Source organism: Vigna unguiculata, chromosome 11 (assembly GCF_004118075.2).
Source record: "Vigna unguiculata cultivar IT97K-499-35 chromosome 11, ASM411807v1, whole genome shotgun sequence".
Lineage (NCBI taxonomy): Eukaryota > Viridiplantae > Streptophyta > Magnoliopsida > Fabales > Fabaceae > Vigna > Vigna unguiculata.
This window is the reverse complement of record NC_040289.1, coordinates 36,276,754-36,302,835: the sequence shown is the minus strand read 5'-3', so window position 1 is coordinate 36,302,835 and position 26,082 is coordinate 36,276,754. Positions and strand designations below refer to the sequence as shown.

At 32.8% G+C, this 26,082-nt stretch overlaps 5 protein-coding genes across 9 annotated transcripts; 3 read left to right on the top strand and 2 right to left on the bottom strand.

The window, feature by feature from the left end:
* Positions 1-4,998, top strand: LOC114168936 (UDP-glucuronic acid decarboxylase 5-like). Of its 4 annotated transcripts, none has more exons than XM_028053920.1 (13): positions 1-223; positions 689-803; positions 1,337-1,423; positions 1,504-1,591; positions 1,944-2,035; positions 2,293-2,357; positions 2,449-2,537; positions 3,432-3,509; positions 3,624-3,717; positions 3,965-4,031; positions 4,119-4,182; positions 4,294-4,334; positions 4,532-4,998. In XM_028053920.1, exons 2-13 carry the CDS (start codon positions 714-716, stop codon positions 4,715-4,717), a joined length of 1,041 nt encoding a protein of 346 aa, XP_027909721.1. In that variant the 5' UTR covers positions 1-223; positions 689-713; the 3' UTR covers positions 4,718-4,998. The 4 variants fall into 4 exon arrangements, with proteins under 4 accessions (XP_027909721.1, XP_027909722.1, XP_027909719.1 ...); XM_028053921.1 differs by lacking the exon at positions 1-223 and adding an exon at positions 241-338; XM_028053918.1 differs by lacking the exon at positions 1-223 and adding an exon at positions 378-548.
* A 1,933-nt stretch (positions 4,999-6,931) lies between these two features.
* Positions 6,932-12,552, top strand: LOC114168130. Its single transcript, XM_028052855.1, has 11 exons — positions 6,932-7,419; positions 7,519-7,603; positions 7,935-8,131; positions 10,412-10,494; positions 10,890-10,935; positions 11,044-11,100; positions 11,216-11,270; positions 11,357-11,457; positions 11,554-11,617; positions 11,715-11,848; positions 12,162-12,552. The coding sequence occupies exons 1-11, from the start codon at positions 7,339-7,341 to the stop codon at positions 12,333-12,335; spliced, it is 1,077 nt and encodes a 358-aa protein (XP_027908656.1). The 5' UTR covers positions 6,932-7,338; the 3' UTR covers positions 12,336-12,552.
* Positions 12,553-13,142: 590 nt separating this feature from the next.
* On the top strand, positions 13,143-16,201 carry LOC114168338 (putative pentatricopeptide repeat-containing protein At1g02420). 2 transcript variants are annotated; one of them, XM_028053119.1, is made up of 2 exons: positions 13,143-14,921; positions 15,645-16,201. In XM_028053119.1, exons 1-2 carry the CDS (start codon positions 13,464-13,466, stop codon positions 15,663-15,665), a joined length of 1,479 nt encoding a protein of 492 aa, XP_027908920.1. In that variant the 5' UTR covers positions 13,143-13,463; the 3' UTR covers positions 15,666-16,201. The 2 variants fall into 2 exon arrangements, with proteins under 2 accessions (XP_027908920.1, XP_027908919.1); XM_028053118.1 differs by lacking the exon at positions 15,645-16,201 and adding an exon at positions 15,197-15,357 and having other exon boundaries at positions 13,143-14,968.
* On the bottom strand, positions 15,880-17,251 carry LOC114168339 (glycine-rich RNA-binding protein 4, mitochondrial-like). Its single transcript, XM_028053120.1, has 4 exons — positions 16,668-17,251; positions 16,466-16,534; positions 16,264-16,370; positions 15,880-16,109 (listed from the first exon to the last, which is right to left on the bottom strand). The coding sequence occupies exons 1-4, from the start codon at positions 16,768-16,770 to the stop codon at positions 16,062-16,064; spliced, it is 327 nt and encodes a 108-aa protein (XP_027908921.1). The 5' UTR covers positions 16,771-17,251; the 3' UTR covers positions 15,880-16,061.
* A 1,863-nt stretch (positions 17,252-19,114) lies between these two features.
* Positions 19,115-25,507, bottom strand: LOC114169560 (probable histone H2B.1). The gene is made up of 2 exons (XM_028054769.1): positions 24,967-25,507; positions 19,115-19,734 (listed from the first exon to the last, which is right to left on the bottom strand). Exons 1-2 carry the CDS (start codon positions 25,401-25,403, stop codon positions 19,305-19,307), a joined length of 867 nt encoding a protein of 288 aa, XP_027910570.1. The 5' UTR covers positions 25,404-25,507; the 3' UTR covers positions 19,115-19,304.
* Between the last annotated feature and the right edge of the window lie 575 nt (positions 25,508-26,082).

The window sequence follows — 26,082 nt, the reverse complement described above, 5'->3', positions numbered from 1 at the left end:
CATGTGTGGGTGAGTGTGAGTATGTGAATCACATCACAGTCACAATTTTATATAACAAACAATTCAAAAACATTATGATATAAATATCAGTGCATTGCTTCCACATACATTACATTCACAGAATTTCTTTCCCTGGCTGAGTCACTACTCAATATTCATATTCATCCGTTAATCTTTTTTTTTTTCACCATTTGCTTAACCTTCATTTCGGATCAGATTCTCGGTAATTAACTTTAACTTCGTAATTGCTTCCGTAGATATACGTTTTTTTTTCTTTGCATGTTCTGTTCGATGTGATTTTTGCCTTGGACCTATAGTTTTACGTCCTTCAACATTCCGTGAGTTTTAAGGCTTCCTCTTTTTATATATTATCGAATTGAATTTGTAAATGTTTTCATTCTCTATAGTTTAGCATTTGGTGGAAGAATCTTCTGTATTTGGATCTACATATAGTCTGGTTCATGATCACCGTGTGTCTGGATCAGAAGAGAGGGTAGGGTTTTGGATTGGGTTAGGTTGTTTGGTCTTTCTATGAAGCAAGCGATCAGGTTCATTACCTGTTTTCTTTTCCCGATAGGCCATTTTATTTGACGGCACTTGATTTGGTTTACGAAAATTTTGATAACTCGTTACAGTTATTCGATCTGTGTTGAGAGGAAAACGTTTAATCTCTTTGAAATTGGTGCAGGAGTTGAACTTTAAAGGTTTTTGCAATGGCGTCGAATTCTTCTGATGGAGATTCTAGTAAATCACCGAAGCAGCCTCCCCTGCCATCTCCCTTGCGTTTCTCCAAATTCTATCAGGTGCACAGTCGGTTTTCTATTTTACGGTTTTCTTGCCGCGTTGTTGTTCTTATTGTTATCTGGATCGTACAATTAAGATTTGTTGTTAATTACCTTGGTAGATTTTTTTTTTATTCAATGGTATATAGTTTTAACCATTTATTAAATGTGATAGAAAACAAAAATAATGGATGAATTATATTGTTGAGTTAAAGTTTGTTCTGAGGAACCGCAAATCAGTACGATCTACTATTTTCATAGAATGCAGTCACCGAACCTTTAGAAAATCGAACCATAGGAGCTTACCCTGCAAAATGGCTACAGCTCAATTGTTTTGGGGAGTATATACTGATCAATGAAACTGAGTTGTTTTTTTCATTTATCTATTCTTTTTTGTATGCGTTAGGTTCAGAAGTATGTGTAACAGGCATGCATCTTACGACAGTTGATTGAAATGATTATAAACAAGGATTTTGCCAGAAAGAATTCTTAGTTTACGAAACATTTTTTCTGATGCCTTTTTTCTCTAACAATTTTTTCATTATTGATTATAGTCTAACATGAGAATCTTGATCACGGGAGGAGCTGGATTCATTGGTTCTCACCTAGTTGATAGATTGATGGAAAATGAAAAAAATGAGGTTTGTTTATTCTGTTTTTTAATACCTTTTTTCTTCCTTCTTCAACAAATATATTTTTTGTTGACATAACTTCTAATCAGGTCATTGTTGTCGATAACTACTTCACTGGATCAAAGGATAATCTCAAAAAATGGACGGGTCATCCCAGATTTGAGCTTATCCGTCATGGTATACTCTGCTTTTGTTTGCCATTCAACTATCTTATATATTAAATTGTTGTGCTTGTGATAGACTGAAGGATGGGAAGTGATTTATATTAAAAGTTAGAAGGCTTTAAATGATCGTTCTATCAACAAAAGCCTTACAGTTTTTTCACAACAAATTTCAGTAGTCATATTTCAGACTTCAGCTACTTTATTAATCAACTTCAGCGTTGCTCAGTTCGCTTTATGCTATTCTCGAGCAACATTATCAGTGATACCTTAGCTTATTTTGTATAATATATTATGTTTAGAATGTCTTAAAATCTGTCTGAAAATCGATAATTCTGATGCACATTATCGTTATGATTCCTGTGTAGATATCACTGAACCTTTGATAATTGAGGTTGATCAGATCTACCATCTTGCATGCCCTGCATCTCCTATTTTCTACAAATATAATGCTGTGAAGGTATAGTTTTTATTCTTATTTTGTCTTCATTTCATTATCTTATGGTTGGCATGCTAACACACTTTTCTCAATTGCTGACGCTTTTGCTTTTAACGTTAATTTCATAGCCATTAGCCCATTATGTTGCTTTCTGCAATCTGCAGTATACTTATTCTACTTCAGTCATGTATCTATCATTATGCGTTTCCTGAAAGTTCTGGTTTTTTGCTGATCCTTGACAAATTATCTAATATGTCACGAAATAATAATTTTTGCAGACAATAAAGACAAATGTGATTGGCACACTGAACATGCTTGGGCTTGCAAAGCGAGTTGGCGCAAGGTTGGCAAATTTCTTCGGAATTCAATAATTTCAACTTCTATCACCTTTTCAATTTTATTTGGCAAAGTCTTAGTACTTATTTTATTTTCAGGATTCTACTTACATCAACATCGGAGGTATATGGGGATCCTCTTGAGCATCCCCAAAATGAAAGCTATTGGGGAAATGTGAACCCTATTGGTAGATGCTTTTATCTCTGTCTCCATCTCTATCTCGTGCTTCTTAAATCAGATTATATTCTGCCAATGATTGTGAAAGATATCTGCACTGTATAAACCATGGAAGCCTACTCTCTCATATAATTTTTGTATATATAGTTGCTTGGGGCTTGAATTTATTTTTCATAGCAAAAAATAAGTAGTTGTGGACTTACGAAGCAAAAAGCGTTGAAATTTTAAAGTGTGTGTGGAACCTTACTTTTCCACATAATAATTAAGTATGTGATGCAAGGCTGACCATTTTGAGTCAATGAAATTCTTTTAATACAATATTTAGGTAGATGTGGTCTAAGCACTGGATTGCCATTGTTAGATACTAAGCTAGTGCACATAGAATTGCAAAAAGAACAGAATGACGTCTTTAGTAACATATTGGGACCAATAAAGGCCTTTTACGACGAACTGGAAAAAAATCAGCTTCCACGTTTAACAACCCCTACAATGTGGAGAACTAAGTACAAAGGATCCAACCTACAACTAAGTCCATTTATGCAGGACTTTATTAGCAATAAATAGTAAACTGAATTGACTAACAAGAAATCGTAATATATCCTCCCCTAAACCTGATTATGGTGTAATCAGTTTATAGAAACTTGCAAACTCCCAGTATCTTCCTCAATTTCATGATTAGCTTGAGTGGTTAAGTTATTATGTCTTCCGCTTCATTAAATGAACCACAATGTACCAGCTTCACCTTTCCATCATTACTGAGGTTAATGGAACCGGACGTGGATATGCTTACACTACCCATGGAATACAAGAATTTTTAAAGCTCGATAGTAGAGCTATTGTCACAAAAATAATAAACTGAATTGACTAACAAAAAAACATCATCCTAACACTCATATGTCTACAGGAGTTCGTAGTTGTTATGACGAGGGAAAGCGTGTAGCTGAGACTTTAATGTTTGACTATCATAGGCAGCATGGCTTAGGTAATTTATGGTCTTCTTTTCTTCATAATTCCCTCTTGTTCATTGTAAGGTATAGTTGGTAGAAAATATTTTCTCTGTAATTTAACAGGTTGTTTTGGTATTCTTTCAACATAGAAATACGTGTTGCAAGAATCTTTAACACGTATGGGCCGCGCATGAATATTGACGATGGGCGTGTTGTCAGCAACTTCATTGCTCAAGCACTTCGGTAATCAAAACTTCTTTTACTGTTTGTGGTTTATATGTTGCATTGTTATTTCTACATAGATCTCTTAATTATGGTTTTGGTTGCCGCGTTCAGGTCTAAAATAGAATGTGTGATGCGCGCAACGCACTAGCATCAATTATTAATTTAATTATTTCAATGCCTTGATTTTGTAGACTAACCCTGACTTCTTTTTCTGTCTTCCCATTTCTAATTTGATGCTTACCTCACTATCTTTGGTGTGTTTTAGTGGTGAACCCTTGACGGTCCAGTCTCCAGGAACACAAACTCGCAGTTTCTGCTATGTCTCTGATCTGGTATATATTCCGTAACCTATGCGCATATCTCTTGCATTGGGTTGATATTAGTATTTGATAAGCTAAATTATGATTTATTGTGATAAGGTCGATGGCCTTATCCGTCTCATGGCAGGATCCGACACGGGGCCAATCAACCTCGGAAATCCAGGTTACATTTATATTGCAAGGCCTGTTTATGAGTATCTTAACTGTTTCGAACTGAGAAAAGATCTTTAATTTCTTTCCCCTTATTTATTTTCCTCATTCTCTTCCTTTTCAGGTGAATTTACAGTGCTTGAACTTGCTGAGACAGTTAAGGAGGTTAGTTCAAAGCTTAATAGCGTTCTCTAGTTTCATTCATACTTGCGTTTTATGAGTGTTAAAGTGTGATTTGTGATTTAAAACTTGGTAACCTCGGGAGGGAGCTATTTATGGGGAAGGCTGCATATTTTCACAATACAAGATTAAGTCATGGCGTCTATACTACTCGGAATATGGTTTTTGTGGTTCATTTGCAGCTAGTTAATCCAGATGTAGAGATAAAGATGGTGGAAAACACTCCTGATGATCCCCGACAGAGAAAACCAGACATAACAAAAGCAAAGGAGTTACTTCAGTGGGAACCAAAGTTTCAGCTGCGAGATGGTCTGCCTTTAATGGAAGAGGATTTCCGCTTGAGGCTTGGAGTTGTCAAAAATAATTAACTTACATTTTCCTTTTAAATCAAGCCAGAATGGATAGATAATAAGTGGGATGGATGGGTCTAGAATTTCACAATTTTCCTTTCATAATTATGACGACCGTACTCTTGGTTTTATTTGACCAAAAACACTGCAGCAATAGTCTGCAAATTTTGCCGGTAGTATTATTTACTGAGATAAAATTTCTATTGAAAAAAAAGAAAATCCCCCTCTTTGTAGTTCTCTTGTTACATGTATTCGTGATATGATGTTTAAGTAATGTCATACAAAACCATTGGTTTTTATTTCTTTTTTGTGTGCACCGATGGAGTTGTGATTGATTAGGATCAAACCTTTGGTGCCATTTAATATTTATGTTATTTTGGGTCAAAGCTTACTGAACATTTTTCTGGGTTCGGTGATATCAATGAACGTTTGACCTGCATTTTTATTAATGGACCACAATGAAAAGTCAGTTTAATGAATACCGACACTCATTGAGAATTTAGAAGTAAAAATCCTTGTTACAAATATTTTTTAATTTGAAAAAATAATTGACTTAGTTTTGGCGTAGGATGTTTCAATTAAATTTGATAGAAATTTATTAATATTTTTTGTCACCCTGATTACTTTAAAATACTTACCATATTTATCAATAACTAATTTATGCAGAAAATATACATTGAGTGGGATCTCACATTTCAATAACATTTATTTCATCAGCAAGAGTCAAACCTTGAAATCTTTAAGGGGTTACAATTAAATTCCACTTCAACCTAAGTATATTTTAAAGTGGAATTTTCTCTTTTTTTTTTAGTTAAAAAAATCATCAACGTATAAAATTATATGTTTTTATATTATTTTTATATGCCTGGTATTTTTAGTAGACTATCTCTTTTTATTTTCATTTTTATTATCTGTATATTAAATTATAATAATATTTTAAAATTTAAATTGATCGCTGTAAATTCAAAACATAATTTATACATTTAAATCTACTAATTTATTAAGAATTATAAAATTTATATTTCTTATTTATATAAATTTACAAATTTAGTGAATTTTAATTAACTTCAAATCAACTATTAATAATTTTTTTATATTCTACTTTGTGATTTTATCAGTAATTTCATTTCAACCTGCATCTCCGCTAGAAAATTTATTTGAATAAAGTCCTCTAATTATAGTGTTTTGCATGTTTATGAACTGATTTAATTATTTGTTTGTTATAACATGTTCAAAAAAATTTTCTATTCTATCTCATCCTTTTGTTTGTTTTTGTGTCTGTGATTTTTTTTTTGCAATGATCATCAATTATTTTATGTGAGCAGATGTGAAAATACATGAATTGGTTTTTGCTTTCTGGAACAGCTTTTTGTAAGCATTGTTGTCTTGTTGTTTTAATTGTTTTGTGAACACATCTTTACTAAATTGTTGTTATTTTTACATTCTCTTTTGACATTGTTTTGTGCTTTAACTTTTTTTTTTAATATATTATGAATAACGGTAATAGTTAATGTATATATATAATATTTAACTTGTGCTCTAAAATTGACTATACGATTTTTAATAAATAGAATTATTCTATTTAAATGGGATGTTATTGTCACTTTCATAAATACTTTCTGATTAAATTGAAAATTTTATTATTATTATTGTTTGCCTAATATTTTAAGAAATAATTATCCCAAGAATTAATAAACTGGACTAAAGTAAACGAAACCGTAAGTAACTGCATAGTTTTTTTCTCAGTTAAATCCAACGATTAAATTAAGATGCGTTTGATTCAGCGTCAATTATTTAACAGAATAATGAATTAGTTCATTCTTATTGAACGTAATTTTATTACCTTTTAATTAGTTTTGGAAACTAAATGATTATACGTTATAAAATTAATTCTACGTCAATCTGATACCCAATCAAACACGAACTAAATCAAGGAAATAAAAAGAAAGATTCATCTTCGCGAATCAACGCGGCTCCACCAGAAACAGAAACAGTGAAATCGTGTTCTTTCGTGTACGGCGATGAGAATATCCACGACGTCGTCCCATTCACCATATCACCGATGAGTTGACGATACAATAAATAACACATACATCGAGTAAAAATAACACTATCTTCCATTCCACGCCACGTCAGATTCTTTCGTTATCCAAAACACCGTGCCATGCCACCGCATCAGTATCCATTTTCAATAATACACAAAAGCATTGCTACATAACTTTGTGTCAGAAAATAAACCCCTCACTTGTCCCATCGTGTGATTACATCTAAAGGCCACGCTTCGATCATTTCATTTCTCTTTTCGACCTTCGTCACCCACCCATTCCTTTCTTCACCTTCTTTTGCATTTGCTTTCTATGCTCTTCCTTTCCAAAACAAGCAACGAAGAAGAGCTGAAGCGGTTGCGATCCTTTGTTCGCTTAAATAAATCTCCAAAACCAAACTCTCCGAAACTGCACCAAACCAACCTCTCTCTATCTCTTTCTCTCCGTTAGATTTAAATCTTGATTCGATTTATTTTTTTCATTTCTCTTACGACTCGAACAATCTAGAGAAATGGCGAAGCCGCGTCTGGAGCGGGATTAGGGCGTTAGGGTTTTGTACGTTGCCTTCGATCCTGATTCGGATTCCGATCGGAAATGTCCGAACCTCATTCAGCGCCCCGAAACTCCGCCTACCTCGACGCGCTCTCTCAGGCGATCCACAAGAAGCTTCAGAAGGTCCGTTTTCTTCTAGTTTGTCTCTCTTTTCGATGTAGCGAAGTGGAACAAACGAGTAATTTATTGTTACTTTTTGTTTGTGTGATGAATGTGGTGCAGGCGTTGGCTAATTCGTCGCAGAGGCGCAATTTGTTGCAGGAACTGTTTGCGGATATAGCTTTAGAAGTCGATGACCGAGCCAAAGGTATTAAAACAATGCGTTATTTTAATTGAAGGTTAACTAGCATGCATGCGGCTAGGAAAGTCCGATTATAATGTCTTGTTAACGTAATTAGGTATTCTGTTATGTTATGGTGCTATTTGGTTGCAATTTGTGCTTGATCACCTGTTGTTGGGAATTCTTGAAACTCGTGAGAATGGAATTCACAACTACAATGTGGATATTTGAATTTAAATAATGTGTTAGGAACCTCTTCTTTTTTTTTCCTTCTTAGAAGGGGGAGGTTGTATGTGTTATCTTTTATTTGTCAAAGAAGTGTTACAGAGTGCGTGTTTTCCGATTTTCATAATGACAGATGTAATTCTGAACAAGGAAGAAGATGACATTTCTCCAGCAGAGGAAATTAATGATGGTCCTTTGTGCTTCTACGATGTGCTTGCTGATTATTTTGTGCGTGTTTCTGAGAGCGGAAAACCTATCCTTGACTTGATTGTTCAACTTTGGAGCCAATCGTTTGCTTCTCATATATTTGCCCTCCTGTTTCACAAATGGGTATGTGAGTTTGTGTCTGCTTTTGTCTTATTGCATTCTTGATCACGCTTCTTCCTACACGTGTTGTATGATCTCTCATCACTGGTTTTAAATTATAACATTCACCTTAAATAAATGAACGAGTTACTCACTCAAATAGTTTTCCCTGCCTGGATTCTATTACTCAAGTACTCACTCTATTATTTTGTTCTTTCTTTGTTCTTTTTCATATAATTCCTGACAGTTGCATTCTCGTTGACTAGTCTAAACCATGTTGCTAAAATTCGATCATGAGAACAGTTTTATGGTAAAGGAAAATGTTTAAAAATCCAAGACATAGAATAACATAACATATAAAATTAAATAAAAAAATTATATTTTCATTTATAATTAGAATAATAACAACAACAATAACCTAGAACAATAGCAAAAAGTTACTTGGACGTTGAAAAAGGTTTGGAATTGGAATTCAGAACTTTACCACTGTAAAGGTTGAGAAAACCTGAATGTCAAACATTGATGATAATAAGAGATATTTGAGATGGCAATGATGTTTAAATGTCTTGAAATAGAAATCAGCAGCTGCTTGAGACTTATAATAAAAACAACAATCATTTATTCGACAGTATTAATAATAATAATAATAACCTAGAACAGCAAAAGGTTACTTGGATGTTGAAAAAGGCTTGAAATCGGAATTGAGAACTCTACCACTGTAAAGGTTGAGAAAACCTGAATGGTAAACATTAATCTTAATAAGAGATATTTGAGATGGCAATGATGTTTAAATATCTTGAAAATAGAAATCAGCAACTGCATGAGACTTGTAATAACAACAACAATCATTTATAATAATAATAACAATAATAATAACAACAACAATAATAACCTAGAACAATAGCAAACAGTTACTTGGATGTTGAAAATGGTTTGGAATTGGAATCGAGAAATTTACCACTGTAAAGGTTGAGAGAACCTGAATGGTAAACATTAATCTTAACAAGAGATATTTGAGATGGCAATGATGTTTAAATATCTTAAAAATAGAAATCAGCAACTGCTTGAGACTTATACAAAATAATTGTGTAAGCCGGATGGTCATTAGCATGAAAAGAATAGTATCTCTTCTTGGGATCCCGTACTTTAGGCATTCACTTGCGGACCGTTAGCATTCATAGTTCATTGCTTGCAGGGCTAAAATGTCTATATGAGAAGATAATGGATTCTATATTCCATGGTCGGTCATATTTTGAACTTGTACTTACCTGTTCAAAATCATAGAAACCTCTCTTGTAATCTCTAAAAGGATTTTTTATTTTATTTTATGATCAAATATATGGCCTGCTTGTATTTATTTTGAAAACTCTTAGCTTATGCTATTGTTCTGTATGTCATTGATACTGCCAACCAGTTCTATCAGGTTCCTTTCTGACAACTTTGAACATTTATAATTTACGTATGTGAGATTGTGAAGCGTGCACATTTTCTGTGCAACTGTTCATAGTGACTGCTATTCCTGTTTTGAGTTAGTGAAAGGAATATATAAACATTTGGAATGTATCCCATTTGTCATTAATGTACCGTGGTTTCCTATTGATAACTTAAACTTTGAAATTCTAATAAGCATTTATAATATATGTTCCTGGTTTCTAAAACTAATACTTTCCCTGATGTCAGACCCAAATTTCTTCTCTGGTGAGCTATTTGATAAAAAAGCTGTTTGTCAAACCTTAATGGATTCTGCAGCTGGTCATAGATTTAATCTTTAGGAATGCAATGCAATATTTTGAAATATGTAGCATAAGTATAAGTATTTAATTATTTATTCAATACAAGTGAAATGATTTGTGGCTTTATTTGCCTGTGTCTGTGTAGAATATGTATGAATGTAATTTGTTTATTATTTATTTTATAATCATGAAGGATCTAAACATTCGAAAATTTTCGTTATTCACAAACTTTTTTCATATTACATTATTTAGATCTTTGTACAAAACATATTTAACTTCTATTGTTAGAATTTTATAATGTTTATACAGGGTAACTGGTATGAGATGGGATGTTTCTGGCCTTTTTAGGATATTTTATTTCATTTTTTCTCAATTCTGCCTTTTAGGATTACACAGGATTTCCTCTGCTATTATAAGAATTGAATCTCCATATTTCTTAAGCAAAGCCAAGTTCCTATAAAATTCTGATGAGTTGGATGAATCATTGTTATGCATCTTTCATGAATCCTAATTGTGGTATGTATAGTAGCTTCATTGTAGTTTTGCTTGATAACTTCATAACCTTTTGCAGTTATTTGAATTTCATCTTGATAACCCAGAAGTGCTCCTCCGGTATTCATCTGCTCTGGTTGAAGGTGCCACAAATGTTTTCTGGTATGAATACAGGCTGTTATAAAATAATACTTTACTTAATTTTAATTAGGTTTTGCAAAGCCAAGCTTGGATTTGGATTGACTGGCTTTTTGTACTAGTTACAATAGTATTGACTATCATTATTATTCCTGGATAATATATGAACTGACAATAATTTACTGTTCTCCCTCTAATTGGGAAGAACATAATGAGTGCTCTTTATGATTTTTCTTTCAAAAAAAAAATCACCTTATGTTGGTGTTCCATTTCCATAGCAATCCATGCCTGTCCCCTCCATAAAAACAAAAAGTAATGGAAAATATTATTAATTACTAAGATTGTGCGGGCATCGGTGGTACAGACTCAAATTTAATCTGGGATCATATTGCAATAATATTTTTCAAAACCATGTGCAGGATTGACATCCAAACAAATACTAGGCGTTTCCAGTCTTTATTCTGTGTAAGTCCTTGAAGGAATCTAATGTGTGTTTGCACTGATATGGATCATCTTACTAATGTTTTGATTATTGGTTCCTTTTCCCAATTCTTTTGTTTCCCTCAAGTTCAGTACCTTCTGCAAGATGTTGCATTAGACCACACTCGATTGAATAAAATTCCTTTCCAGGTGAGATTAACCCTATAAAAGTTATAGTTTTGGTTTGTCGAAACCTTGAATTACTAAATTAATGTTTCTAGCAATTTGCATTCTGAAAATTCTGTATTTTTCACCATATTATCAGGCTCAGCGTGATACGTATCTCTTGCTCTCAAGATTCATTCTATTTTACAATAAAGGTAAAAATTGACGTTTGGGGTAGTGGATTATTGGCTATAATTGACTATGTACTAGTCTGTTAAAATATAATAATATTCTTTTGCAGCTGACAAAATAGATAGCTTCTTAAAACAATGTCCTGCTTTCCCCACTGCTTTTCTAATTGGTGGTCCAGCAGATATATTTGTTACTGAACTCACTGATCAGGTACGTTTGAATTACAATTTACCATTTCATGATTAACAGCCTTATCCTCAATTTCATTTGAAGAGATGAAGATTTTTTTTTCTTTTCACTTACCAGCTTCAAAAGCTAAAGGTGGAACCTGTGCTTCTTCATTACCTTTCAGAAATTAAGATCCTTCAGGGTACTATATCAACCCATACAGATGCAATATTTGGACAGGGACTATTAGTATCTCGTCCTGATTTAGCTATGCCGTTTTTTTCATGCTAATGACACAGGTATGGAATTGAGAATGACTACTAGTACAAGATTAAAAACTTGTCTGTATAGCTTTACTTCTCCTGGTGGTCCAATGTATCCCACGAGAGCCGTTCGTCATGCAGCTTGGGAAGCATTAGACTTACTTTTTCCGGTTAGTATTCATTGCAACGACTTCGTTCTGTATAACCCCTAAATCATGCTTGGGGCTAATTTTAGATGTCGGAACGAGATCATGGTAGCCAAAAAAGAAAAAAGAAAGTGACCCTAGTTAACTAAAGTATTTGACTTTTGATTATAAGTTTATAAGAGGACTTGTAGGACAGGTACTATATGATTAATCAGTGGTGCAAAATTGTAGATTGTTGAGAAGAATAGTTATTTTAGTAACATGATTTAGTGTGCCGGACACGTTTTTTTTTCCTCTTCGGTCATTTAATTGCTTATGTTTTATACCATGTATACAGGTGGGACGTTATCCGCGGCATCTTATTAGTTTGTTCTTCAGACTGCTTTATCCTTGGTATTGGCCATCTTCCTGTTGGAACTTCGTCGTTGCTTGTGTTAAGACGATTTTCTACTCCTTGCTGGGGTTTATATTTTCAACGTGGCATAAGATTGCCAAGCCAAAATCGCAATAAATTCCTATGTGTGTACAGATTGTCAAGCCATCGTCGATGCTTAGTGCCTTCATTTGTCTTCCTTTTTTTGTCGTTAGTGAAGTTTGTGTACAAACTTGCTAATGTTTTGTATATTTTGTTATTGTTAAAGTTTGGAAATAAGACGTTTAGATGAATGAGAAAAGTACTGCAACCATTTTTGCTCCCGTATGGACGGTGGTTACAGCGAACCGCAAAATTATATATCAAGTAAAATTATGAAATTAAATCGAAAACTTGTCCATTTTAATGTGTTAAACAAAACAAAAAGTCGTCGTTATTCGCTCTTTCTGAAGAAAAAGGTTTTCTTTCTCCATTTTTTCAAATCAGATTAAACTATTTATTTTAAACTTGTAAACCGAACAATTTTAACTAAACATACATATCTGACACGTCTTTCATTAGATCATTTTTTCACCGGAAAACAAAATTAAATTTAACATTTAAAATATAATATATATACAAAAATTTAAAATTTTTTAATAAATATTTTTAATGTTTCTGATAAAAAATATAGAAATTCAAAAGTTCAAAAGATTTATCATTCATAAGATATAATAATAATTATTAACCACTAAAAAAATTAACAAAATAAAGAAATTAATCTTCTGAAATATGACAAAAATATTCAACATTTTTTAAGTCAAGGACCACGAGAAGATCCATTCAAATCGTGAAAACAAAAATGAGACAATCTAAAACGCCCTTAAATAATAATTATGAGAGTGTTGAAAGAAAAGCCCAACACAAACAAACCGAAAAGGAGAATAGTGTAAAGCGAACAGCGGGGTGCAAGTAGCAGAGTGGTCCAGGCCCAGTCCCATCTTCTTCTTCAAGCACACGCGACAATCTCTCATTCTCCTATTCTACAGCCGAATGTGAAACAAGTAAGCAGCAGCCACAGTCGCCGGAGCCGCCGCCCGCAATCGGAGGTACCGCCAGTCAGAGACGCCACCGATTTTCTCTTCTTCCTTTGTACCTGATGTTTCTTATTCATCCACTTCACCGTGCGTCATACCCACACCAACACCAGCTCCCACGGCCGCACCAACTCTTTCCGGTTAAGTTCTTGTTTTCCTGAACGACCATTTCACTTCACAAATTTATAAAATGTTGGTGAGGCGTTTCTCACTGAAATCGCCGTTGAATTGCGCACTTCCCTCAACCGTAATCCCGCACTGCTTCTCAAGCTCCAATGGAAACGACGACGTACAGAAAGTGTTCGGCATACTCAGCAGCACCTCCACACCGGAACATCTGAAACAATCCCTGAAATCAAGCGGTGTTTTCCTCTCCAATGAATTGATCGATCAAGTTCTGAAGAGGGTTCGCTTCAGCCATGGGAACCCCTCCCAAACCCTAGAGTTTTTCCGTTACACCGGAAGAAGAAAAGGTTTTTACCACACCGCGTTTTCCCTGGACACCATGCTCTACATCCTCGGAAGAAGCCGCATGTTTGGTCACGTTTGGGACCTCTTAATCGAATGCCGTCGAAAAGACCAAACGGCCATAACGGCTCGCACCGTTATGGTCGTGTTGGGAAGAGTTGCAAAAGTGTGTTCCGTTCGACAAACAGTGGACTCGTTTAGAAAGTTCAAGAAGCTGGTGGCTGAGTTTGATACTAATTGTTTCAATGCTCTGTTGAGAACGCTGTGTCAGGAGAAGAGCATGACGGATGCTAGAAACGTTTACCATAGTTTGAAGCATCAATTTCGTCCTAATTTACAGACTTTTAACATTCTTCTTTCGGGGTGGAAGACCCCTGAGGATGCTGAAGGGTTCTTCAAGGAGATGAAGGAAATGGGAGTAACACCTGATGTTGTTACATACAATAGTTTGGTGGATGTTTACTGCAAGGGGAGGGAAATTGAGAAGGCTTATAAGGTGCTTGATGAAATGCGTGACCGGGATTTGTCGCCGGATGTGATCACGTATACATGTATCATTGGTGGGTTGGGGTTGATTGGGCAGCCTGATAAAGCCAGGGATGTTTTGAAGGAGATGAAGGAGTATGGGTGTTACCCTGATGCTGCAGCCTACAATGCTGCCATCAGGAATTTCTGCATCGCAAAGAGGCTTGGTGATGCTTATGGTTTGGTGGAGGAGATGGTGAGCAAGGGTTTGAGTCCGAACGCAACTACTTACAATTTGTTCTTTAGGGTATTTTACTGGTCCAATGATTTGCATAACTCTTGGATCATGTACAACAGGATGATGGTTGAGGGGTGCCTTCCGAATACGCAGTCTTGTATGTTCTTGATAAGGTTGTTTAGAAAGTATGAGAAGGTGGATATGGCACTGCAGTTATGGGGGAACATGGTGGAAAAGGGTTTTGGGTCCTATACCTTGGTTTCTGACGTGCTGTTTGACTTGCTTTGTGATATGGGGAAGTTGGAAGAAGCAGAGAAGTGCTTCTTGGAGATGATTGAGAAGGGGCAGAAACCGAGTAATGTGTCGTTTAGAAGAATTAAGGTTCTCATGGAACTAGCGAATAGACATGAGGCCCTTGAGAACTTGACGCAGAAAATGTCCATATTTGGGCGACCACTCCAATTGCATCAAAGTTTGGTGAGCCAAACTGAGACACCAGATTCTCTCTTTACTAATAGTTAGAACTGATTTTGGCAAAATGAAAGGAAGATCGCGGGTCTTAACTCTGTTACAGAAGTTGTGGGAACATCCAGATATGCCTTTTAGAATTAGTTTGAGGCGTTTGCGAAGATATTGAACAGTTATTTAGTTGGAGTCAGTATAGTAAAGATTACACATTCTATGTACCGGGAGGTCATTGGCTCCATTGAGCGTTTTGAAAGACACGATTAGTGGCAACTGAAGGGGGTGAACTGCGTGCGTTGTTGACAAAGCAGAACCATGCTGGTGAAACAATGCTTTATGTTGCTGCTGAATGTGGTTATGCTTTGTTTTCAGATTCATTGATTTTTTTTTTTAGCTTGTCCTGTAAACAATTGCTCCAATAGTGCAGGTTTTGGATACCCTTTTGTTCTATTGTCTGGGACTATTTAAACCAAACCAATTAATAATTCTTAGATGTACTGGGACCACCAATAGTACATCTTTGGTGGATTCAAAATCTGAAAAAACGCTTTTTTATTTTTACTTTGGAAAGTGAATCAATTTATTTGATTGCAATTTAGGCCTTTGGAGACTTCGTATCTGTAGCTGAAAGGAATTTGAATCTCTCTTATGTTTGTGAATGTTGGTCATATTGCTCTTCTCGAAGTCTTTTTATTATTATTTTCGTGCTTGGAATAACAATTTTCCCTGTTGCAGGTATTGCAAAGATCGTCCTAATGGAAGCTCATTCTGAGTTGTCAATCTCCACAGCTCTGCTCACTGCTGCACTACATAAGCAGCATTCAACCTACCAAATGTTTTCTGGTACGAATACAGGCTGTTATAAAAGAAAACTTTACTTAATTTTAACAACCACTAAAAAAATTATTTAATAAAATAAAGAAATTATTCTTCTGAAATATGACAAAAAAATACAACAATTTGAAGTCAAGGACCACCAGACCAGAACATCCATTCAAATCATGAAAACAAAATGAGACAATCTAAAACGTCCTTAAATGATAAACCTACATTGAATGACTAAACTTAAAAGGTCTAAGAATAATAGACTTAAAGTATAAAAGTGAGAAAGTTAATATGCTGTAACCATGAATTGTTTGACAGACTTAGTCCCTAGCCTTTGTGTGCATAAGCAACCCGAATGCGTCTGCCATCCAGTATCTGTGAAAGAATAAGGAGCAAGGTCAATACATAACAATGTTGGGTGACATAAAAGCAAACTTCTTGAGCTAATAAGTCCGCATATTTTTAAAGATTGTGATATAAAAGAGTGAATTCATATCAAACAAATAGGAGAAATGAAAAAAATAAAAACCTGGTCATTCATTTCTTTGCGAGCTGTAGCAGCTGCAGTTTCAGAAACAAACCGCACAAATCCATAACCTCTTGATTTCGCAGTCACATGATCACATATTACTCTAACTGAAAAAAGAAAAATAGAAGAATTTAGTTCAATTGCAACATAGATGTATGACTAAATTGGAACCAAAAAAATGAGAGAAGATCTAAGATTTAACCTTCAATTATTTCACCATGTTTCTCAAAGGCATCTTTCAGAATCGGTTCATTGGTATCCCAGGAAAGTCCTTCGTTCCAAAACAAAACAAAAAAACTCCCAGTTAAAATTGAACACTTGAGCTGAACTATAAGAACTCTAAAATGGGCAATTAACATTAGGCTTTGAAAAATAAAGTAGAGATGAAAGAAGTTGGAGAAAACCTGCGACAAACAAGTTGGTTGATGAATGATGACGCACACACAGAAATCTAGATAAGGTGGAAAAAAGAGGGTTGCCTTTCGCTAATGCACTGGCTATTTGCATAACTGTGAACTTTCAGTTGATATCTTAAACACATTCAAGCACGCGCCACAATCTCTCATTCTCCCATTCTTCAGCCTAATGCGAAACAAGTAAGCAGCAGCCACAATCGCCGGAGCCACCGCCCGAAATCGGAGGTACCGCCGGTCAGAGACGCCACCAGTTTTCTCTTCTTTGTACCTACCTAGGGTTTCTCATTCATCCACTTCAGCGTGCGGCATACCCACACCAACACCAGCTTCCACGGCCGCACTAACTCTTTCCGGTCAAGGCCGCTGTCGGTGACGCTGATTTCAATCGGAGCCTCCGCCGGCGTTCCTCTCCACTCAAACAAACACGCGGAGCTTTCTCCTTCCCGATCTAGTCGCGTTAGCGAGTCACCAATGCGCCGCCGATTACCTCGTCGCCTCCTGCGATCAAGGGCTTTCCAATGCCAAAAATGAGGACTTGGGCTATCCATTTTTTTCCTTTTCTCTTTTTTGTTTTTTTTTTTTCTCTTTCTTTTTCTATTTGCTTTAAATTATTATATTTACTATTATTTGTTTTTCATAATCATTTTTTTAAGAAAAAGGAAATTTTCTTTCTTCTATTTATTACACTTTTATTTTTTTAACTTCTATTTCATCTTTTTTTATTTGATATATATCATTCTTGTTAAATATAGTTTGGTAATCTTACTAACATACTGGATGAACTGTTAAATTCAAATTAAAAGTATTTTTTAACAAATATTGTAGTTGTTTGTAAATCTGTTGTGAGATGATCCATATATTTTGAAAAAGTTAATGAAATCGTCAACACAGGTCGATTCCTTTTTGTTTTCAAAAGTTGTGAATAATATTACTTTTTTCACTTCCCATGTTAATACATGCTTACTCTCCCACTCTGTCCACCACACCTCGTAGTTCTTTCTTTCCAGAAGTAACTTTCTCACATTTATTCTTATTTTTCATCCATGTCTTCATTTTCATCAAGTGCCATTTTATGCATATCTTAGACAAACAAGTATCGCAATGTAAAAAGATTAAGTTAATTACAAAAAGTAATTTTTTTAGTATATAAAACATAAATAACGAAAAGTAAATTTTGGAATGTGACAAAAATATTGAAATGTTGAAATTCTTTTTTTTTTAATTATTATTATGATTGGTTTTTGTATTATAGCAACCATGCATGATTTATGTTGCCTACATCAAACATTGGTTTGAAAAAAGTTGAAGTGGAGTATCCATGATTTACTACTATGTGTAGTAGAAAAAAAAGTGTAGTTTTTGAGATTAATTTATATGGTCCCATTACATGAATTGACTCTGCTCCAATAAAAGTCCATTGTTGTTGACTCATGTAATTAATTCCTTCATAAGAGTTAATATAAGTACAATCTACATATAAAAGATTTGTCCATCCATCATAACTTATACAGGGTCACTTTTTAAAGTAGGATTTGTAAAAGATTAATCTGTTCTAGCCAGTAAAATGTTACTGGTAGCAGAATCATAACTACTAGCTATGAAAGTTAGAAACTCAGGTTTACTTTTCCATTCTATTCTCTTATGCACTTATAAGTGTGTTTAGCTAATCAGCTAATAACTGTAACTAAAAGGTAACTTCAAAGCTTCTAAACATATCTTGACCATTGCATGAAATCCTGAGAATGGAATAATAAGTAACTAACAAGCAGCACTTCATTTTCAATCTAACATGCATAGTTCTGGAAAAGCCCAACATGTTTCTAATATTTTTATCCTTAAGGGTTCTATAAGTGAATGATTCATAAAATGAAGAATTAGTCCAAGTATCGTGAATTATAAAAAACCTACGCCACTTTGTGTTAATATATATTGCTATAAGTCTTCTATATACAGAGATATTTATATCCTTTTCTGTAAATATAAATCATAGAATGATAACAGAAAACACGCTATAATCCCTCCAGTCTGATAAATAAAGCATGAAACACATACAATACAACATTATAAACCAATCATAAACTTGAGACATCAACAACTTAAAATGGGAATCCATACATTCGGCATCTGAAATTGAACAAACTCAAACGTTCATTGAATGAAAATAGTAATCGAACATGTTATATACTATCAACCTATTAAACATACAGAAATCTATCACCTTATACAACTCATAACAAACACTAGTCAACCATAGCCATTCTTATTTAAACCATTAAATGATTAAGAGAAAGAGAATGCGTGGATGAATAATTATTTAAATTTCATAATATTGACTCATCAAACAATAAGGTCCAATCTTTGAACAAAAACAACTAATCAATTGGAATCCGATCATAAAACTTGTCAACAGAGGAAAGTAGAACATGTAGACTATATTTGATATCAAACATCAAACACTTCTTTTGCATCAATTAAATATTTCAATACATAGAGGCTGTCCACAATCCTTTTTTTTCAATTTAGACTAAAACTAAAACCCTACTGATTCAAATCTAAGATTAGAACATTAGATACAACTAACAAGCATAACAACCAAGAACACAGGTCAGATATAAGATAATTTGTTCAAGAACTAGTGAACTTGGTAACAGCCTTGGTACCCTCAGAGACAGCATGTTTGGCCAATTCTCCAGGCAACACAAGTCTGACAGCAGTCTGGATTTCCCTTGAAGTGATGGTGGGTTTCTTGTTGTAACGGGCAAGTCTAGAAGATTCCTGGGCAAGCTTCTCAAAGATGTCGTTGATGAAACTGTTCATGATGCCCATGGCCTTGCTGGAGATACCAATGTCGGGGTGAACCTGCTTCAGAACCTTGAAGATGTAGATCTTGTACGTCTCCACACTCTTCTTGTTTCTCTTCTTCTTCTTATCGCCACCAGCGCCTCCTTCCTTCGGAAGCTTCTTTCCTGCCTTCGGCTTCTTCTCCGCCAGAGCCTTGTCTCCTACAGTGGACTTCTTCTCCTCTGCAGGCTTCTTCTCCGCTGGCTTCTTCTCTGCCTTTGGTGCCATATCTGGAGCAGAATTTGGTGCTGTGAAGAGAATTAGGGTTTCGAATTGGGATTCAGAAAGCTTAATGGAGAAACTATTGAAGATGTGACTGAAGAAAGCAGGGGAGGATTGTAGTTATAGGGAAATGTTTTGGAGTTCTGATTGGCTATTAAGCCTTGGCGCGGATCGATGAGCTGGCATTTATATGTGCCTGCTGATGAACGGCTGAGATGTTCCTTTTTGGGTTCTCAGTTTTCGTTGGGCGCCTAACTTTATTCTTGGGCGGGTACCAGGTAGGAAAACAACATAACTTTAAAAAAGAAACTTCAGTTTCGGAAAATAAATGTGGAGTGGATATCAATTTTACTTTTCACATTGATCTACCTAAATTTTATCTCATTTAAAAAAATTCACACCTATTTTTTAGTATAATAACAAAATTTATAAGAACATTATTAATTTTTTTATTCTAATTTAACGACATAAAAATTAATACTTTTATTTTTTAATTTTTTAAAATATTTAATATTTTAAAATAAATATAATCTTGTTGGGTGTAGTACAAATATAGAGTAAATTTTGATATTTTTTATTTTTAATTTTCTATTTTTACATTTTTTTTCTAAATTAATTTTTTTTTCTAGACAAAAATTATATATTTCTATAATTTTAAATATTGATTTTTATATTGTTTTCAAAAATAGAAATTTATATTTTTTTCAAATAAAAGTAAGAATTAATTTCAAGATTTATTTGCACTTTACTTTTCAAAGTTGGAGTCAAGCTATTTTATTTTTGGATATAAATATTTTATGATTGAAACTAGGATATTAGGACAAATAAGAAAATAAATTGTATCAATTTACTACTTTTAATAATGACAATTTGGTTTAAGGACGTTGACAAAAAATAATAAAATTATGTTTTAAGAAAATATATGTAAAAAGTGGTTATTAATGTACCTATGTTAGATATTTTTATCAACATAATGTTTTTTATATAATTATATCAAAATCTTTTACTTATATTGAAATATAGTGACATGTATAAATGATAATATTTATTTTTTTAAGGATATATTTATGTCTGATTTAGCTAATTAATATTAAAATAGACCTTTAATCAAGTAATTCCTAATTTTAAACTCAAAATAAGACTCATCGAAAGAATTTTTCAAGTTTATCTCATATTGTCATCTCATCGTAATCTATAACAATATAAAAAGGATTTTTCTTTTTGTGTTCACTTTTCAAATAATGATTTTATCCTTGAAATATAATAATTTATTAAATTTTTAAAAATTGACCGTTACTTTTACAAACTTTTTATAAAATCGGATATTTTTGCTTCTTCTCTTATTTTTTATTTATCAATGGTTATTCTTTTATCTGATATATTTTACTTTATTTCTAATAAATATAATTTTAATTTATATATTAACTTAATCTATAACAATATATAAAGGAGATTCTCTTTTTTGTGTCCACTTTTCAAAATATCGATTTTACCCTTGAAATATAATAATTTATTAAATTTTTAAAAATTGACCGTTACTTTTACAAACTTTTTATAAAATCGGATATTTTTGCTTATTCTCTTATTTTTTATTTATCAATGGTTATTCTTTTATCTGATATATTTTACTTTATTTCTAATAAATATAATTTTAATTTATATATTAACTTAATCTATAACAATATATAAAGGAGATTCTCCTTTTTGTGTCCACTTTTCAAAATATCGATTTTACCCTTGAAATATAATAATTTATTAAATTTTTAAAAATTGACCGTTACTTTTACAAACTTTTTATAAAATCGGATATTTTTGCTTCTTCTCTTATTTTTTATTTATCAATGGTTATTCTTTTATCTGATATATTTTACTTTATTTTTAATAAATATAATTTTAATTTATATATTAACTTAATCTATAACAATATATAAAGGAGATTCTCCTTTTTGTGTCCACTTTTCAAAATACCGATTTTACCCTTGAAATATAATAATTTATTAAATTTTTAAAAATTGACCTTTACTTTTACAAACTTTTTATAAAATCGGATGTTTTTGCTTCTTCTCTTATTCTTTATTTATCAATGGTTATTTTTTTATCTGTTCTGATATATTTTACTTTATTTTTAATAAATATAATTTTAATTTATATATTAATTTAATATCATTATAATATTATCACCTACTAATATAATATCATGCATATTTAAAAAATCATACACACAAGCGCGACAGCGCCTTTGTTACGCTAGTATATTTATAATAATTATAATTTTGTTTACGGTTTTCTCAGACTATCTTATTTGTCAAGTAACTTGTATAGAGATAGATTAATATTTCATAAAAGCTTCATAACAAAAAAAAATTCAAAATGCGTCAAATGATAAAATAATATACCAAATATAAAATATTACATATTTGTTTATATATATCTTAAATAGTATATATATATATATATATATATATATATATATATATATATATATATATATATATATATAAATATAAATATAATTTATTTACTTTACATAACAATGTACTTAAGTGAGTAATAATCAATATAAAAAATAGGTAGTACTTTTTATAAAATCAAAATGCATTATTTTAGGATTTTTCTTGTATCTCCAAACGTCACAATTATAAATATAAATGAAATATTCTTACTCTAAAAGCAATAGTCCATCTTAAAATATGGTAATTGATATGGTATTATGATATATAAATGAAGATTTTATTTTATACTTAATTATTGTATGGAATATCACACTAAACATAGTACTAAAGTCTTAAAGTCTAATTAGATATAACTCTTTCAAGAGGTGGATGGAAATAGTAAGAAATTATAACAATTAATCTGAGTTTTATAATTATTTTTTATAAATATCTTTCTTGTCTCATAAGACATATATCTACCCATACAAAGAGTATAAACACTAGAAGGATGTTAAAGAAAATAAATTAATTTATGAAATATCGAGTTAAAAATAAATCATATTTCAATCAATCTAGAGATCGATGGTTTAAATATATTATCTAATTAAATTTTTTAAAAATATAAAACTTATTATTGAAGTCCTAGATTCATTTTACTCTTTCTTTAGAGGAAAAATGTTTAGAGGTTTTTCTTTCGTTCTTTTCATAATGGTTTTTCAAAAACAACCTATCAACTCTTTCATCAGTTTTTTTACTATAAATTATTAAAATGGACTAGGGCTTAAAGTAGTTTATTAGTCCTGTGTATGTTACTTCTAATTTGAGCTGCAAGTATATTCCTGCAGCTAAAACACAACTAAAAAATTGATGTTCATCTTGTTAATATTCACACACAAAAAATTAAATAAAAATCGCAGTTGTGCAGGATTTCCCTACTTACTAGACTTCAATATAATTAAGCAATTCAAGTAGACTAATTGATCAATAACAAAAACGAAGTAAATCAGAAAAATGAATCAAATGTAGTAATTTGGATGAGTATTCCTACCTACCAAACATGGTTTTTTACCTGTTCATAGCAGTCTGGTGTGTTTCCTATTGCATGGAACATCTGGATGGCAAAAACACATTGATATAAACTGCCATGCCAATTCTAATACCATTTGCAAATAGACATCCAAGACCACACATCAGAGTGAAATAACATTCATTCCCTAAGAAATAATTCTCTTAAATGGAGAATAATAAATTGAGGGAAAGCAGTTGCAGGTTCGCAACCATGAAAAAGTAATAGCATATCAGTGATCTGATACAGAAAAAAAAAAATATATACTATAGACTAAGGGTTGTGAGCATTACAGGTGGTACTTTTTTGCTCCAACTTAAATTACACTAACGCTACCATAGTGGTTTAGTCATGTGTGTTTGCACATACATAAACATAACTATAATAATAAAGAAATGAAAAACAATAAATACATACACACAGTTAATTCAAGAATGAATGAATCTTGAACCGAACTCAGCATAACTAATCCAATGCAATTTATGGTCAGAATTAAATTAAGATTACCAATTGAAACTCAAATTCACTTCCTCCCGCATTTGTAGGTAGGAACCCTGCAAATCCATCGTAACCTACAGGTCACTTTGCAAAGTACGATTGGTAAGATATTCATCTTTTCATGCCAGTAAAATATTACTAGTCCCAGAATGATAACTACTGTGCACTAGCAGTAACAGTTAGAAACTCACCTTTAGTTTCCCATTCTATTTTTCATATGCACTTAAACATGTGTTTAACTACACAACTAATAACTGTACCTAAAATTTCACTTCAAAGCTTCTAAACAAATTTTAACCATTACATGGAATTCCCGGAAATGAAATGATAAGAGACTAACAAGCAGCACTAATAGACCAAATCTTTTGAATTACAAATTTTGAAGCAGAAATTTGATAACACTTCATTTTCAATCTAGCATGCGTATATGCATAGTTGTGCAAAAGTCCCTACAGTCTGTTAATTTAATGTACGGATATTACTCTACCAATAAAGCACGAAACACATACAATACAAAAATTATAGCACAATCAACTCTTGAAGCATCGACAAATTAAAATATGAATTCATAAAATCAGCATTTGAAGTTCAAATACAACACTTTCATTGCACTAAAATATTAATCCAACATCAAATACAGAATTAACCTATACAACATCAACTATTTAATAGATTTCAATATGATAAGGATTAATCGGTCCATAGAAAAAATATAACAATGATACTAACATGACGCTTTTGGATTGAGTTAATAGATGTGGTCATCAATCTCTATAAACAGAGATATTTATTTTCAGCATTGTGAATAAATTCCAGAAATTATTAATAACCATCCTTCTAGTAAGCTACTAAATGTGAAGGGGAAAAAAATTCATTGATGAATGACACCAAAAACCTAATACATCCTAATCTAGCCAGCTTCAGGTATAATACTTTTTATTTAAAATTCCAGACATTATAAACAGAGGACCAATCCTTGAGTAAAATAAAATATATGGAATCCAATCAGAATATGTAGACATGATTTGATATCAAACACTTCTATTGCATCAAATTAATCATTTCAATACAAAGAGGCTGTGCACAATCCCTTTTTTTTTTCAATTTAAGCTAAAACTAAAACCCTACTGTTTCAAATCTAGGATTAGAACATTAGATCCAATACATACAACTAAGAACCAGAAGAGACCAAGAAAACAGAACAGAAATATGATAATTTTTTCAAGAACTAGTGAACTTGGTAACAGCCTTGGTACCCTCAGAGACAGCATGTTTGGCTAATTCTCCAGGCAACACAAGTCTGACCGCAGTCTGGATTTCCCTTGAAGTGATGGTGGGTTTCTTGTTGTAGCGGGCAAGTCTAGAAGATTCCTGGGCAAGCTTCTCGAAGATGTCGTTGATGAAACTGTTCATGATGCCCATGGCCTTGCTGGAGATACCAATGTCCGGGTGAACCTGCTTCAGAACCTTGAAGATGTAGATCTTGTATGTCTCCACACTCTTCTTGTTTCTCTTCTTTTTCTTATCACCACCAGCTCCTCCCTCCTTAGGAAGCTTCTTTCCTGCCTTTGGCTTCTTCTCTGCCGGAGCCTTGTCTCCTACGGTGGACTTCTTCTCTTCTGCAGGCTTCTTCTCCGCTGGCTTCTTCTCTGCCTTTGGTGCCATATCTGAAACAGGATTTGTTGCTCTGAAGAGGATTAGGGTTTCGAATTTGGATTCAGAAAGTTCAATAGAGAAGCTATTGAAAGTGTGAATGAAGAAACCTCAGGAGGATTGTACATATAGGGAAATGTTTTGGAGTTCTTATTGGCTATTTGACCTTGGCACGGATCGATGAGCTGGCGTTTAGAGGTGCCTACTGATGAACGGCTGAGATGTTCTTTTGGGTTCTCAGTTTTCCTTGGGCGCCTAAATTTATTCTTGGCGGGTACCACCTTTTTTTAAGTACGAAAACAACATAACTTTAAAAAAGAAACTTCAATGTCAGACAATAAATGTGGAGTGGATATCAAAGTTTTCTTTTTACATTGATGTACATAAATATTATTGGTTTTGAGAAAATTCACTCCTATTTAATAGTTTAATAAAAAAATTACACGAACAACATTAAATATTTTTATTCTTATATACCACTTAATAAAAATTATTACTTCTACCTTTTTAATTCTTTTTAAACAATTTTATATTTTAAAATAAATAAAGTTTTGTTGGGTTTGCTACAAAGATATGTTCTTTTCCATTGAGATTACTTTTGAAAGATGATGGAACATGATGAAAAGTGATAATGTACGAGAATTGTCGTGTTTTTTTTCGATGAATACAAAAGAACAAAAACGGTGATTTG